Genomic DNA, 15321 nt, shown 5'->3' with positions numbered 1-15321 from the left:
ATGGTAGTTCTGTCTTTTTCTCAGTTTGTCTGAGGGTATCCTAGGAAATATAGCCCAGCCTTTATCTCCTGCCCCCAGAGCAGCAGAGGAATGAGGTCCAGTCTTTACTCCTCACTGCAGGGCATCCAGGGGTCATCTCCTAGTCATCTCCTATCTCAGAGCCCCCTAGGAAATGCAGACATGTCTCCTTAGAACAACAAAGTAGTCTGGACCTTTGGATGTGGGAGAAGAGACTGGAAGGTTAGTGCTTGGGTGAGTGAGTTGGAAGGTTGCATTTGGAGCCCAGAAATAGATGTGGAGGTGGCTTAGGGTGGAAGGCTGCATGGGACAGCTCCCAAGGCTGGGACCTCGAGTGCTTGGGTCCTACAATATGACCCCTAATTCCAGGAGCCTGAGGAAAGGTGTCCCCCAATCGTCCTCTCTGGAGAAGGGCAGATCTGGCTTTGTTCACTGATACAAAAATCTTTATTTAAGTACAAAATATTAAATAAAACAAATATTAATTAATAATAATAGCGGCAACAATATTAATATCACAAGAGCTCTCGCCTGCTGGTCCGTAGCTTTCCTCTAGTTTTTCTCCTCTGAGTCTCACAGTTCTCTGAGATAGGTGTTTTGGCAGCTGGGAAAACTAAGGCCCAGAGAGGGGAGCACACTGGTCTGAGGTCACACAGCAAGTCAGTAGGGCTGGGAGCTAAGGGAAGGGCAAAGGGATTCCCTGGATCCAGCCAGGGCAGTGGGAGTGTGGGGTTCAGGTGCAGAGTAAAGTACCTCCCCACAGTCTGGCAGTCATAAGCAGGGTGACGAAGAGGCTGAGGTGGGCAGGGCCAGGCAGGGGGGCACCCCCCGTGTGGGGCTGGGTAACCAGGGTTGCACGGTTACAGCCGTTTCCAGTACAGCAAGAGACGTTGAGATGGGTGAGGCTGAAAGCTTCAGCCACATGGAGGCCTTGGCACCAGGAGGGGGTTGCACAGCCTCTTATGGTGTAGCTTGGGTTCCCCAGTCCTGAGGAGAGAGAAGACCATGTGAGACTCCCAGCTCTCGGGCCTGGGACTGGAATTCTCACTGGGTGACATACTACCTCGTGGTGGGTACCCCCGGAGAAAGCAGCAGTTCTAAGTGTGGTCCCGGAACCCCTGGGGTTCCCTCAGACCCTTCCAGGGGATCTGTGAAGTCAAACTTATTCTTGTAATAATGCTAAAACCTCATTTGCCTTTTCTTGCTCTCACAAATGTTTTTTGCTCTCACAGGGGGTTTCCTAGAAACCCTAGGACATGTGATCTTGCAACAGACTGAATGCAGAAGCAGATATGAGGGTCCAGCTGTCTTCTATTAAGCCAGATATTAAAAAGATTGCAAAATGGTAGAACAATGCCAGTCTTCTCGTTCAATTTTTTCATTTTGGAAAATGTCTCCTTTTTTTCTTTCATAAAAATATGTCCACATGTCGTGAGTTTTCAATTGTTCTTTTAAAATGAACAAATACATTTTTTAAAGACTCTTGGTTTTCATTTCTAATGCAGTAAATATCTATAGATATGACTGACATAAGCAATAATTTTTAAGAGCGTGAAGGAATTTTGAGACCCCAAAGTTTGAGAACCTCTGGAATAAAGGAACCTGCCCAGAACTTCACAGGATAGGATCCTGGGAGGTCCACCGGAAGTCCCACCCCCAAAGAAATCCACATTTCTGTGGCCCAAGTATACATTTCCTAATGAACAAGTCCTAATTTCTTACTACACTTTGCACCCTCCTGAAGGAAGTCCCACCTTCTCCAACAGAATGATCCACCTCAGTTAAGTCCAGCTTCATGGGAAGTTACCTCTTGCAGAACCCCCCATCACCCCCATAAGTATCCTCTCCCAGCCTCCTAATGGCTCACCATTAGTGCCAGTGGCTTCCAGACATTGATTCATGGGGCCTCGGCAGTCAGTGAGGGAAGTCACTTTGGAGGAACATCCATGGGTGCTGTTCCCCTCACAGCTGTAACACTGGAAGCCGTTCAGTGGCAGGTTTTGAAGCTCCAGGACTTGGAAGAAGACCAAGTGACACAGAAACCAAAGAAATTAGCATGAGCGGTTCACAGCATTACGTCCCCAGGACTCCCAACTCTCAGCCCTAGATGTCGTGGAGCCCTCTTGTGGTCAGGCATTGGAACAGCACCCTCTTTTGGGGGGTTCTCTACGGCCTGCGAGAGATATTCCAACTCCCAGCTCCCCACGAGCCCCCACCTGCCTAGACACAGGGTAAGACGAAACAGTCCTTGCCCTCAGAGAACTTACGATTTAGAGCTACACTGTCCCATATGGTAGCCACTAGCCACATGTGGTTGTTTACATTGACATTGAAATTAATATTAAATAATAAAGAATTATTGCTTATGTCAGTCATATCTATAGATATTTACTGCATTAGAAATGAAAACCAAGAGACTTTAAAAAATGTATTTGTTCATTTTAAAAGAACAATTGAAAACTCACGACATGTGGACATATTTTTATGAAAGAAAAAAGAAAAAGGAGACATTTTCCAAATATCAAGTGCTCAAAAGCCATATATAGTAGAGGCTACCATATCTGACAGTACAGATACAGAACATTTCCATCACCATGGAAAGTCCTGTTGGACAGTAGTGATTTACAGAGACAGAATAACACAAAGGATCTAGATTATATTGAAGGGCAGAGTTAGGGAAATTTTCCCTGAGGACAGTGCTTTGACCTAATGAATCAGAAGTAGCCAGCCAGGTGAACTCCTGGGGGAGAGGTGTTCCTGGTGGAGGGTACTGCCTGTGCAAAGGCCATGAGACAGACACATGCTGGATTAGAGAGGGCATAGTAGAGTCTTTGGATTTCATTCTAAAAGCAAGGGGAAGGCGCTGAAGTGACTGAGGAAGAGTGACATGATTTGATCTACATTAAGCTGTTGGTGGGAATGTAAACTGATACAGCCACTATGGAAAACAGTATGTAGGTTCCTTAAACTAAAAATAGAACTATCATATGACCCAGCAATCCCACTACTGGGCATATACCCTGAGAAAACCATAATTCAAAAAGGGACATGCACTCCAGTGTTCACTGCAGCACTACTTACAATAGCCAGGACATGGAACCAACCTAAATGTCCATCGACAGATGAATGGATAAAGAAGATGAGGCACACATATACAATGGAATATTACTCAGCCATAAAAAGAAACGAAATTGAGTTATTCGTAGTGAGGTAGATGGACCTGGAGTCTGTCATACAGAGTGAAGTAAGTCAGAAAGAGAAAAACAAATACCGTATGCTAATGCATATACATGGAATTAAAAAAAAATGGTACTGATGAACCTAGTTGCAGGGCAGGAATAAAGAGGTAGACATAGAGAGTGGACTTGAGGACATGGGGTGGAAGGGTGAAGCTGGGGCGAAGTGAGAGTAGCATCGACGTATATACACTACCGAATGTAAAATAGTTGGCTGGTGGGAAGCAGCAGCATAGCAGAGGGAGATTGGCTCGGTGCTTTGCGATGACCTAGAGGGGTGGGATAGGGAGGATGGGAGGGAGGCTCAAGAGGGAGGGGACATGGGGACACGTATATGCATATGGCTGATTCGCCCTGTTGTGCAACAGAAACTAACACGGTATTGTGAAGCAATTATACTCCAATGAAGATCTATTTAAAAAAAAAATCACTCTTGCTGCTGTGTTGAACATTGGCTGTAGGGTAGCAGGAGGACCAGCAAGGTCATTGCAACAATCTAGGTGAGAGGCCATGGTGGCTTGCACCAGACTGGTGAGCAGTGGAAGGATTCAAGAGGACATAGAAGCATAAAGCACAGGTCTTGGTGAAGCTTTGATAGTTTCATTGAATTCCCACAAAATCCTTCTTTGAGAAAGGGCTTGATAGGTCCATTTTTCAGAGAAGGAAACAGAGAGGAGGGGTCTCCCTTCAAGCAAGCAGCAGTCAGCCTGTGTGCACCTCCCCACCCCAATCCCAGGCCTCACGCCGGGTCCCCTGCCCCTTACCTGGGCCCCCATTGCATTTGGTGGTGTTGCAGCACCGCAGGAAGTGGAAGGTGTGGTTGTTGTGGAAGCCAGTGGGGCCTGGGCAGCCAGGAAGGTTGCCACAGCCTCGGGAGTGGCGCTCATCCCCTGGACTCTCTGTGGGGGCAGAGGAGGAGGTCAGATTGTTGATGAGGGGCTGAGATTGGATTTGCCCATGGTAGCAGTCCTCTGTCCATCCTCTGCTTCATCCTTCATTATAGGACCCTCATTTTATTGGGAGCAGCCATATATCTAGCCAAAAGACACAATTTCCAGTCTCCATAGGTATAGTCATGTGGCTAAGTTCTGGTCAACGTGATCTAAGTAGAAAGATTTTATGGGACTTCTAGAAAGGAGAACCTTTACAGAAGGAGGGGTGCCCCCCTTTTGCCCCTTCTTTTCCCCCCTCCTTCTTCCTGGAATTTGGACATGAGATCTGGAGCTCAGGCAGCCATCTTGGACTATGAGGTGATCTTGGGAATGGAAGCAATATGTAAGAAATGAGAAGACATTTGGGTTCCTGGTGACTGTGGAACTGTCCTAGTGGCCCTGACTTCCCATCACTGGACTTTCTGTGTGAGTACTAACTTTCTACCTTGCTTAAATCCCTGTTATTTGGGGGTTGTTGTTAAGTGCAGCCTTGGGGAGGAGCAAAGCAGGGAGGGGGAGTTGCTGGCAGGTTGGGGCTCACCTTCCAGGCTCTGGTGGGTTACCACCTCCAGGCACTGTTCTCCAGGGTTGCGGCATTGCAGGGTCTTGTCCCAGCCCCTCTCACAGCTCAGATCTGACGAGGCACAGGAAGAACATTCGAGGTAACGGCTTCGGGGAAAGGTAGAAACCTGGCCTGTTTGGGGAGGATTAGGAGGGTGAGACTCCATGGGGAGAGTCCTAGAGACCCAGCTTCCTTGAGGACTCACTTCAGTATCAATTCTTCCTTATCCCACCCTTCAGCCAATCATCAAGTGCTGCCCATCCCACCGCCTGAATCTTTCTAGAATCCATCCCCTCGTTTCCAGCTCCATGACCAGGTCAGACCTCCTTCAATACCAGCTTCCTCCCTGGCCTCCTGGTTTCCATTCTTGCCCTTCCCACCCCAGTGCATCCCACATAGCCCTAGAAGAATGTTTCTAATACTCAAATCTGACCCTGCCTCTCCTCTGCTCAACACTCTTCCATGGGTCCCCAGTGCCTACAGAATAAAATCCAAGAAACTCAGCGTGGCTTTCAAGTTCCATCAAAGACTGGGTCCTGGTCACCTTTCCTGCCTCATCTCCCTCCACCAGCCCCTCAGACTCTACACCGGTTTTCCTCAGTCCCCGAGTATACATGCTGACTCCTGCCCAGCCTTTGCATCTGCTGTGGTCTTTGCCTAGAACGCTTTCCCTGCTCCCTATTTTCCCTATCTACTACTCATTCTTCAGAGGTCATCTTCTCCAATTTTGCCTCCTCCAAGAAGCCCTCCTTGACCTCCCAGGCTGGAGTAGGTGCCTCTCGGGGCTCCCCAATCCCAGTCCTGCCCACTCTGGGTCATCCCCGTCTGGTGACAAGTCTGTTTCCCTCACTGTTTGTTTGTTTGTTTTTGGCCATGCCAAAACGTGGCTTCTGAGATCTTAGTTCCCCCACCAGGGATGGAACCCCTGCCCCCTGCAGGGAAGCACGGAGTCCTAACCACTGGACTGCCAGGGAATTCCCTGGCTTGGTTTTGTTTTTTTCACTCTTTTTGTTTGTTTGCTTGTTTGTTTCCTTCTGTGGATTCAGTCCCAGGAGGGTAGGGCCAGGGCTGTCTTGGTCATTACTATGTCCCAACACAACCCAGCACAAGGCTGGGGCCAGAGAAGATATTCAGTAAATATTTGTTAAATGAATGAATGAATGAACAATTACTTAAAACCCTTCTATTGTTCCCTGTGGTAGCCAGCTTCCAAGATGGCCCCCAGTGATCCCTGCTTCCTGGTATTTGTCCCTTGTGTAGTCCCTTCCCATAAGGAATAGAGCTGACCTGTGGAACCAATAGGATACTGTGGAAATGATGGTGTGTGACTTCTGTGTTAGATCACGCAAGACATTGAGATTTCTTCCTGGCTCTCTCTTGGATCACTTGTTCTGGGGGGAAGCCAGCTGCCATGTTGTAAGGACACTCAAGCAGCCCCACCATGAGGTCTACATGGTGAGGAGCTGAGACTTTTGCCAAAGCCATGGGAGATGATCATCCATGTGAATAAAGCTACCTTGGGCACCTTCAGATGACTGCAGCCCACTGTCATCTTGACTACAACCTAATGAAAGATCCAGAACCACCTAGCTAACCCACTCCCAGAATCTTGACCTTCAAAAACTTTGTGAAATAATACATGCTTACTTTTGTTTTAAGCTTTGGGGCAATCTGTAATGCAGCAATAGATAATTAATACACTACCCAATCATGTCAGAGGTCAAAGCCTCACTTAATTGATCTGTGATAAACTTGCCTCTCACACGGACCTTTCAGTCCAGGCCAAGTGGATGAGTTACTTTTCCCTGGAAACACCAGAGCCATCCCTCTGCCCAGGCTTTGGCTCACACCATTCCCAAGCCCGGCATGCCCTTCCCTTCATGACCCCAGATATCCGAGTTTGAGTTTGGGCCAAGTCTTAGAGAAATTAGAGAGAGGGCTGTCTCAGCCAAGGCTCTCAACTGGCAGGCCAGCAGCTGAAATTAGGTGAATCACTTACTTCCAAAGCCAGATCTTCCCCACCCTCTCCCAAAAGAAAAATAACTAAAAGGCTGACAACCCACATCTTCTAATATGAACCACCATGAAAATGAAAACACAAATTGCCATCACTGCCAAAATAGCTGTCTCATACCACCCATGGGTCTCCTTTGTGAGCTCTTCTTCTTACGTCACTCTTCTAAATGTGGGTGATCCTCGGGCTCTGTCTTAGGCCCTTTTTTCATTTCTCGTGGTACACACTCTCTCCCATGGGATGTTATCCATTGACACAGCTTCGTCTCCACCTACCTGCTGGGAACTCAGAAATCTCTCTCCAGGTAAGACTTCTCTCCGAGCTCCACACCTGTATACCCAAGGGCTTCCTGGAGGTCCCCTGGCTATCCATCAGACACCTGAATCTCTACCTGCCCCCAACAAGACTCTCCATCTTCTCCAAACTGCTCCTTCTCCTGAACTCCACGTCTCTGAGATGGCCCCATCTGGTCCCCCAGGGTAGAATCCTGGCAGACTCCTTGATCCTCCATATCTAGGCACCCATCTGGATACTTCTACTGCCCTGTCTTCTGGTTCTGTAATCCTTTTGCTCTACTGTTTCTGATCTCCAGTCAGTACATCTATTGAGTTCTTAATTTTAGTTCCTGTTCTTTTTTTTTTTTTAGTTCCTGTTCTTTATTTCCTGTTGGAATCATTTTAAAAATGGTTTCCAGATTTCTGCTAAAAAGTAACCTTTCCTCTATTTTCTTGAATATATTGATCATAGCTCTTTTAAAGTTCCCCTGTCTAATAACTCCAATATCTGATTCATGACAAGTCTGTTTCTATTGTGGGATTTTTCTCTTGGTTTCCGGTCAATTGGTCCTTTCTGTTTTCTTCAGGATACCTTGTATGTTTTGACTAGATGCCAGACACAGACGACTATTTGTAAAGTCTCTAAATGATGTTATCTTCTGCCAGAGAGGATTAGGTTTTCTTTCTGTCGAAGATCCGACGTAGGCATTTTTAGGGCTGGTCTATTTCAGTTTTGCCCTTACTCCTAGGATGTGGTCTCAGGGGAAAGCCTGAGACCTCTCTTTCCAACGTGGCAACTTCGGTCCCCCAGCATCATATGCCTGCTGGAACTCCTGCTCAGTTCTGTAGCTTCCCAGATACTATTTTCTGTAGAGTTCCTTGGAGTCTCACCCTACGCATGTACGGCTTGCCAATGACTTGAAGGAAATTTGCAGATTTGGGGACTCCCTTTTCTGTGGTTCCATGCATTCCAGGATTTTACTTCTCATTTTCCAGACACTCTGGCAACCCCAGACTCCAACCTCTGCCTTGTCAGTCTAGCGACGATCTCTTTCTATTTGCGTTCTACTTCCCTTCCAGAGCAGTGAATTGGCAAGTGCACTCAAGGAAAAAGCCAGCTTGTCTGTGGAATTCGACTTCTGCGCTTCCCTTATTTCGAAGATCGGAGCATCTCAACTTCCTCTCTTCATTTGCTTGCTCTTGAGTGACTTTAATAATTGTTTATAATTTGTCCAGCTTTTATAACTGTCATTGGCAGGGAGGTTGGTCTGATACAGGTGTCTCCACATGACCAGAACTGCATAATCACCCCTACATCTAATCCATCATTACACTCTGCTCATCTACCTGCTAAATAGCTCTTAAATCCATCCACTTCTCTCCATTTGCACAGCAGACAGACACTGTCTTCTTCTTCTTCTTTTTTTTTTTGGCTGCACCACGCGGCATGAGGGATCTTAGTTCCCCCACCAGGGAATGAACCCGCGTCCCCTGCAGTGGAAGCACGGAGACTAACCACTGGACCGCCAGGGAAATCCCTACACTCTCTTCTTTATCTGGACAACCTCACGCACCTCCAAGTTGGTCTCCCCTCATCTACCTTCCCTCCATCCTTCCTTCCCTCCAATCTCTCTTCCACTCTGAGGTCAGAATAACGTGTCAAAAAATACAAATCTGATAGTGACGCTCTGTACTTGAAACCCTTTCATGACCTCCCAGTGTTCCCCAGATGAAGTCTATATGCCCCACCATAGCCTAGAAGGCCCTGTATAATGTGACCTTGCCAATTTCAGCAGTTCCTCTTGCCCCATCTCGTCCTTCTTCCAGCCATGCTACTTTCACCCTCCTCTGGGCCTTTCTATCTGTTGCTCCCTCTGTCTGGAAAACCCTTTCTACTGTCTTTTTAACAGTCTGACTCCTATTCATCCCTCAAGATCCAGCTTAGCTGTTGCTTCCTGTATAGGAAACCTTCCCTGACCTGAGTCAAGTATCTCTTCTAGGGTCCTACAGCCCCTACTCTTAGTTACCCCAGCCCTGATCACTCTGGCCTCTGTTTCCCCTATCTCAGCCCTGACAATTCTGGACTGTGCTTTCCTATGACAGCTCTGACCTCTCTGGTCTCTGTTTCCCCTATCATGGTCCTGACTCCTTTGCAGGTGCTTCCGCATCCCAGCTGTGACCAATCAGGGCAGTCACTGTCACGTGATGGGTCTGTCTGCCCCCCCCCCCCGCCCCGCCCACATACACATACACACTAGACTATGAGCCCCACAGGGGCAGGGCCCAAGGCTATCTTGGTCACTCCTGTGTCCCCAGTATCACAGAAGAACAGGATGTGGTTTAACCAACTATTCTAGTCATCACAAGCAGGGTAAAATGGCGTTAGACATGGGGCTGATAGGGACTTCCCTGGCGGTCCAGTGGTTAAGACTGTGCACTTCCAATGCAGGTGGCATGGGTTCAATCCCTGGTCAGGGAGCTAAGATCCTACATGCTGCGTGGCATGGCCAAAAAGATAAAAGGGGGGAAGCTGATATAGATATATTAGTTATTAAATTACTGAATTGACAGCTGCTGCCCAAGTGGACCCCTGACCACTCCCAACCCTCTCTGCATTTTACTTTTTTTGGCCACGCTGCACAGCTTGTGGGATCTCAGTTCCCCGACCAGGGATTGAACCTGGGCCACGGCAGTAAAAGCCCGGAATCCTAACCACTAGGCCACCAGGGAACTCCCCGCAAACCTGTCTTTAGAACTCTCATGTCCTCAAGATCCACTAACGGGGTAACACCAGGCCCAGCAAGAGGCCTCCAGTTCTGACTGGTCAATATTATTCTGCGGCACTGACCAATATTGTTAAATATTTTGACTATTATCTCTGATTACAAGTATTATTTAGACTCAATTACAAGTGCTTTCCTTCAGCACATCTAACAGAGAGAGGAAGCCGGCATCCTCTCTTGTCATTTCCTTGAAAATAAACATCTGATTCAGTCCCCACCAACAGATGAAAGTTCGAGGTCAGGATAAATGAAAATCTAGTGGAATCAGGATGGATGAAGGACAAGGAAAAAAACCCAGTGCAGAGGCAGGTGCTCTGCTTCCTGACGTCATTGTGACTAGACTGGTCTTAACCCATTTCCTTCCTCAGCAGGGCCAGAAAGAGGAATCTCTGCCTGACCGCGCACCATGGGTCCATTCTCTCCCCACCCTTCCTCTGCTGTGAGAACTTGGGGAATTTGAGCCTTTCTAAGTCTTTTTCTTACGCTGACCAGAGCCTAAAGGCATGAAACTCAACAAAAAGCCTTATGGAAGTTTCTTCACATTCTTATTTGTTGCCCAACTTACGAATCATCGATTCTAGGGAACTTTCCAAGCCCCTGGCAGCCTGTCTGATTCCCTCCTATTTTGACTTCCTTTAAGAACTCTGAGTCTTTGGTATCTCTGGTCTTTGTATCCCTTGCTGAGCATCTATTGCTTGAATCATCTCCTGTCCTATGAAAAAAATTACATGGCAAAACATCAGTGAGATACCTCACCTACCTCTCAAGTGGGGGTGTGTGTGTGTGCAGCTTCTTAAAGGCAGGCGTTGCACCTTATAAGTAACAACCACACACACACACATACACACACACCCACAAACACATATGAGATGGGATGGGGTTAGGGATGGGATGCGTTTGTAGTTGGGAGTGGGATTGGGGACAGTTTGAGATGAGATGGGGTTGATTAGGGGATAGGATTAGAGATGTGCTTGGAAGGAGGATGGGTTAGAGTTGGAGAGTGTTGAGGATAAAATGAAGTTGGGGACGGGATTGGAGGTGAGGTTGAGCTGGAGTTGGAGCCAGGCTGGAGATGTGTTTAGGATAAGGAAAGGTTTGAGCCAGGGTAAGGCATGGAGCTGGGGTTGGGGTGGCCTAGGATTAGGGATAGGACCAGGATGATGATGGAGGCTGAGTTCGGCATGGTTTGGGGTTGGGGATGGTGAGGGCTGCCCTACTCACCAGGACTGGGCTGGTTGCACAAGTCTGACCCACACACGGCCTCTGTCAGGGTGATGATCTGCATGCCAGTCCGATAGCTCATGGTCCTGTTGGTCTTCTCTGGGTGGGTACAGCCTCTCTCCACCACCTCCAGCTCATCACCTTCTATAAGGAATGTCTCATGGTCACCCCAGAGGCTCCCCTGGGCCCAACCAGCCTCTGACACTCCTGGTTATAAGGTCACCCGCTCCCAGGGCTGATCCCTGCCAGGCCTCTCCTCTTGCTTGAGTCCAACTCTCTCTTTTCTAGAGTTATCCACTCTCCCCACAACCCCCTACACTGGAAGCCTACTTTCTTTTAGTGATAACACTATCCCTGGGACCTTCTGGATCCATCTACCGCCTCCCTCCCAGCTTGGTGATCTTAGCAGGAAGATGTCTCTGATAGGAATCTTTAAAGGAAAATGCTTCGAGCTTACCAAAAAGTATAAGACAATGATATAATAAATACTGTGCCTTCATCACCGAACTTTATAAGATATTAGCATTTTGCCATATTTGTTTCAGATATTTGTAAAAAAAGAAACCAAGTTTAAAGGATAGTTAAAGCCTCCTGGTTACCTCCCTCCCTCAAATCCCATCTCCCTTATGCTCCGTCCAGAGGCAACCACAGGTGTAGGTAATTCTAACACCTCTGTATGCAGAATAAATATCATTGTTTATTTGTATATTGTTTATTTATTTTGATTGTTAGAAACTATTTCTATTAAAAGGTGTCAAACTCTGCAACATGCTTTTTTTTCTTTCTTTCAACCTTACATTTTTGAGCCGTATCCAGGTTAATAACCTGCAGCCCTAGTTCCTTCATTTAAGCTGCTGTGGGGTATAATGTGTGATTATACTGTAACGTTTTTCCTCTGCTGACAACTGACTTCAGTCTTTCCAGTTTTCCATATCACAAACATTAGGGCTAAGAACATTCTTTGACATGTGTCTCTGGGCAAGTGTGGCCAAGGTTCTCTGGGGTCTCTACATTCCTATAAGTCCAACTGCTTGTTGTAGGGTATGTTCATCTTTAACCAGATATTGCCTATTGCCACGTCGCTCTGTTTGGTGCATGCACCGATTTACCCCCCTAACAGCAAAGCCCGCAGCTCCACATCCTCATCGACCTCAGTATTGTCAGATTTTTCTTTTTTGCCGCGCCAAGTGGTATGCCGGATCTTAGTTCCCCAACCAGGGATCGAACCCGTGCCCCCTGCATTGGGAGCACAGAGTCTTAACTACTGGACTTCCAGGGAAGTCCCTGTCAGATTTTTAAACGCTTGTCCATCTGGGGGCGTGTAACCGGTCTCCGTGTCTTTTTCATGCGTATTTCCCCGATTGCTCGTGAAACAAGGTTTCTTTGTCACTCGCGTTCCCTGCTGCAGCTCACCTTCCCATATGTGCAGGACCGTGGTCCTGCAGAGGTCCTGGCCGGGGGCACACTCTTCCACCCTGCAATTCCCGGTAGTCTTACACAGCATGCACCGCAGGCCCCAGGAGGCTGGGGGCAGAGGGGGGAGAGGAGAGGTGTTATCGCTCCGCGCCAGGATCCCGCTCTCGCCCCCTTAAGCCCCAATACCTGGACCAAGTCTCCAGGCCATGTGCACTCAGGTTCGGGCTCCACTTTTGCCCGCCCCTGGGTTCCAAGGCTGGTTTCCAGTCCGCTATACCATCTTTAGGCCAACGTTCAATCTCCACCCTCTACCCTAAAGTTCTTTCTCCGTCCACAGGTCCTTCCTAAGTCCAGCCCTCGCTCGCTTTCCCTTTAATTCTGTCTGAGCGCCGGGCCCGTCCTGAAACTCCGACCCCCATCCTCTCCGCGGGTGTGGACGTTCTAGCCCGGCTCCCAATTAGGTCCTTTCCTCCAGCCCGCCCGCCTCGGCCTACTCCGCCTCGCGAGCTCTCCTAGGGGTGTTCTAGCCTCACCAACTCCAGCCAGTCTTTACGTTCTACCCCCGTTCCCGGTGCCCTCCACTAATGCCCACTGGTTCTCCTCCTCCCCGTAGCCTCTCCCCAGCGTTCTCTCTCCCCACCCAACAGTCCACACCGAACTTCTAACTCCGCGCATCAGCCGTGCGGAGATTCTAACCCCACTACTACTGTGGCCTCCCCAGAAGTTCTCCCCCCTCCCACTAGCTGCTCCCGAACTGTTAGCCCCTCCCACTGCCCCTCCCCGAAGTTCTGGCCCCGCCCACTAGCTCCGCCCCAAGGCCTATCCCTGCCCATCACGTCTCCCTTGCGGTCCCTTCCCCGCTCCAAATTCGGAGTCCCCTCCCGAGTCGTTACTCATTCTAGGCCTCCCGCGGTCCGGAAAGCTTTCCCGGTTATTCATTACCGAACTACCTCCCAACCCCTACCCCCCCACCCCGGCCCTGCCGCGCCCTGACAGCAGTTCCTTCTCAACTTCCTTTCATTTTCCAGCCCTTTTTAGATTTTCCAGAGAAAGGAGGTGAGAAGCCTCGTCGGCTAGAGGATAGTGAAAGGGAAGGCGCCTCGAAGGACAAGCCTTGGGTCCCCTGCCCCTGGCCCTGCGACGCTGAGCCTGACTTTCTTTAGACCTTTTGTTAAATGAGACGCTGTCCTCCCTGTCTTGCAAATGTGTCTGTGTGTGCGTGTGTGTGCAGGGGGGGGAGGGGGGGAATCTGACAGAGTGCAGAGGGCTGTAGGAGCCCCCGCGGGTCAGAATCCCACTTACAAGGACTTGCTGTGTGACCTCGGACCAGTTAGTTAACCTCTCTGTGCCTCAGTTTCTCTGTAAAACGAGGTTAAAATAGTTCCGCCCGCCCAGTTGGAAATTGCAAGGAAGGAGCTTAGAAGAGTGCCTGGACTAAAGAGCGTACTCGCTACATGGCGGCTGCTGTTAAGCGCCTTCGCTCAACGAATATTTCCTAAGCGTCTACTGTGTGCCCGGTACCGCGCCGTGTGAGGCTGCAGACAGCAGGAGAATTATTATTTGAGTGTGGGTGGAGGGGCTGGGGACTGAGCCCTCCTCCAAGTCATCAGACTCTGAGCTCTCTTCCCCTCCCCTCCCCCCTCCCTTCCATCCCCCCCGTCTGACCCGGTCCCCAGCGCAGAGATTCGGGCACCCAGCCCCTACCTGGAATGCAGGTCTGAGCCAACAGTAGCAGCAGCAGCAGCGGGCGGCCCATGTCCGGCGGCGGCTCCTCTCCGCGGTCTCCCTGCACCTCTCAGTCTGGCGCCCGGGAGGAGACAGTTTTGTGGCCCTGGGGGCTCCTCCCAGACGTTTGCGAAAGAGCGAGTCAGCTCCAGATGCGTGGGTCATCCACCCCCACCCACCTTCCTCGCAAACTTCCTTTACCAGGACGCAGCCAGCGAGGGGTAGGGGGGCTGGCTCTGCTCTGACTCAACGCTGGCCGTAGTCACAGCTGTCTCCAGGCTGCCTGGGTGCAAATTCCACTTCTCTCTCTTCCTGCCATGGGACCATGGGCAAGGGCCCTCACCCCTCGGATTAAAACTTGTCACGACGGGAAATTTGTGGCTGATTATTAGATAATATAGGTCTTTCCTTAGTTTTGTTAGGAAGGATAACGGTAGTGTGGTTATATGGGAAAATGTCTTTATCATTTAGAGCTGCACGCTGAAATATTTGGGGATGAAATAATACAATGTCTCCATTTACCTTAAAACACTTCAGCCAAAAAGTAGATATTGCTGTTATGACCATGGTTTTGTGGTTATGTGGAAAACTTTTTCTTATATTTTACAGATGCTCAATGAACTATTTAGAGGTTGAATGTCATCGATGTCTGCATTTACCTTGAAATATTTTAGGAAAAAAGAAAGACAAAATAGCTGTATCAATTGTATCGAGGTAACTTATATGTCATTCTGTCTCCTCTGTGTTTGTAAAGGTTCATAATAAGTTTTTTAAAAGGAAAATAAAGTGCCAAAGGTAAAATAGTCTCTCCCTCCCAGTCAGAGCAATTTAATGCAGTTGAATTAAATGCCTGAAACAGTCACTGGCCCACACGGAGGACTCAACAATCTCTGTCAACATTTACTGAGGAACTACTTTGTGCCAGGCACTGGTCCAGAAGCTGGGGACACAGCAGGAAAGTCCCTGCCCTTGTGACAATAGGGAGTAAATATATGTTATCTAATCTATTGCTGTCAGGCTGTGATAAGTAAAGTGCAGAAAAACAAACCAGGTTGAAGAGGTGCAAGGGTACAAGTGAGGCAAGGTTGGTTTTAGGCCAGGTAATCCAGGAGGGCTTTCCTGAGGAGGTGATATTTGAA

The 15321-nt window shown here is 48.7% G+C and overlaps 1 protein-coding gene across 4 annotated transcripts; it reads right to left on the bottom strand.

Moving 5' to 3' along the window:
- Positions 1 to 440: 440 nt before the first annotated feature.
- Positions 441 to 14352, bottom strand: PLAUR (plasminogen activator, urokinase receptor). 4 transcript variants are annotated; one of them, XM_036834876.1, is made up of 7 exons: positions 14162 to 14346; positions 12455 to 12565; positions 11042 to 11185; positions 4728 to 4880; positions 4019 to 4153; positions 1886 to 2032; positions 441 to 1005 (listed from the first exon to the last, which is right to left on the bottom strand). In XM_036834876.1, exons 1-7 carry the CDS (start codon positions 14211 to 14213, stop codon positions 752 to 754), a joined length of 996 nt encoding a protein of 331 aa, XP_036690771.1. In that variant the 5' UTR covers positions 14214 to 14346; the 3' UTR covers positions 441 to 751. The 4 variants fall into 4 exon arrangements, with proteins under 4 accessions (XP_036690771.1, XP_036690774.1, XP_036690773.1 ...); XM_036834878.1 differs by having other exon boundaries at positions 470 to 1005; positions 4728 to 4820; positions 14162 to 14351; XM_036834877.1 differs by having other exon boundaries at positions 471 to 1005; positions 11042 to 11182; positions 14162 to 14350.
- Between the last annotated feature and the right edge of the window lie 969 nt (positions 14353 to 15321).

The sequence above is a fragment of the Balaenoptera musculus genome, chromosome 19 (assembly GCF_009873245.2).
Source record: "Balaenoptera musculus isolate JJ_BM4_2016_0621 chromosome 19, mBalMus1.pri.v3, whole genome shotgun sequence".
Classification (NCBI taxonomy): Eukaryota; Metazoa; Chordata; class Mammalia; order Artiodactyla; family Balaenopteridae; genus Balaenoptera; species Balaenoptera musculus.
Note: the sequence above shows the minus strand (reverse complement) of the source record. Positions and strands in the feature narration are given on the sequence as shown.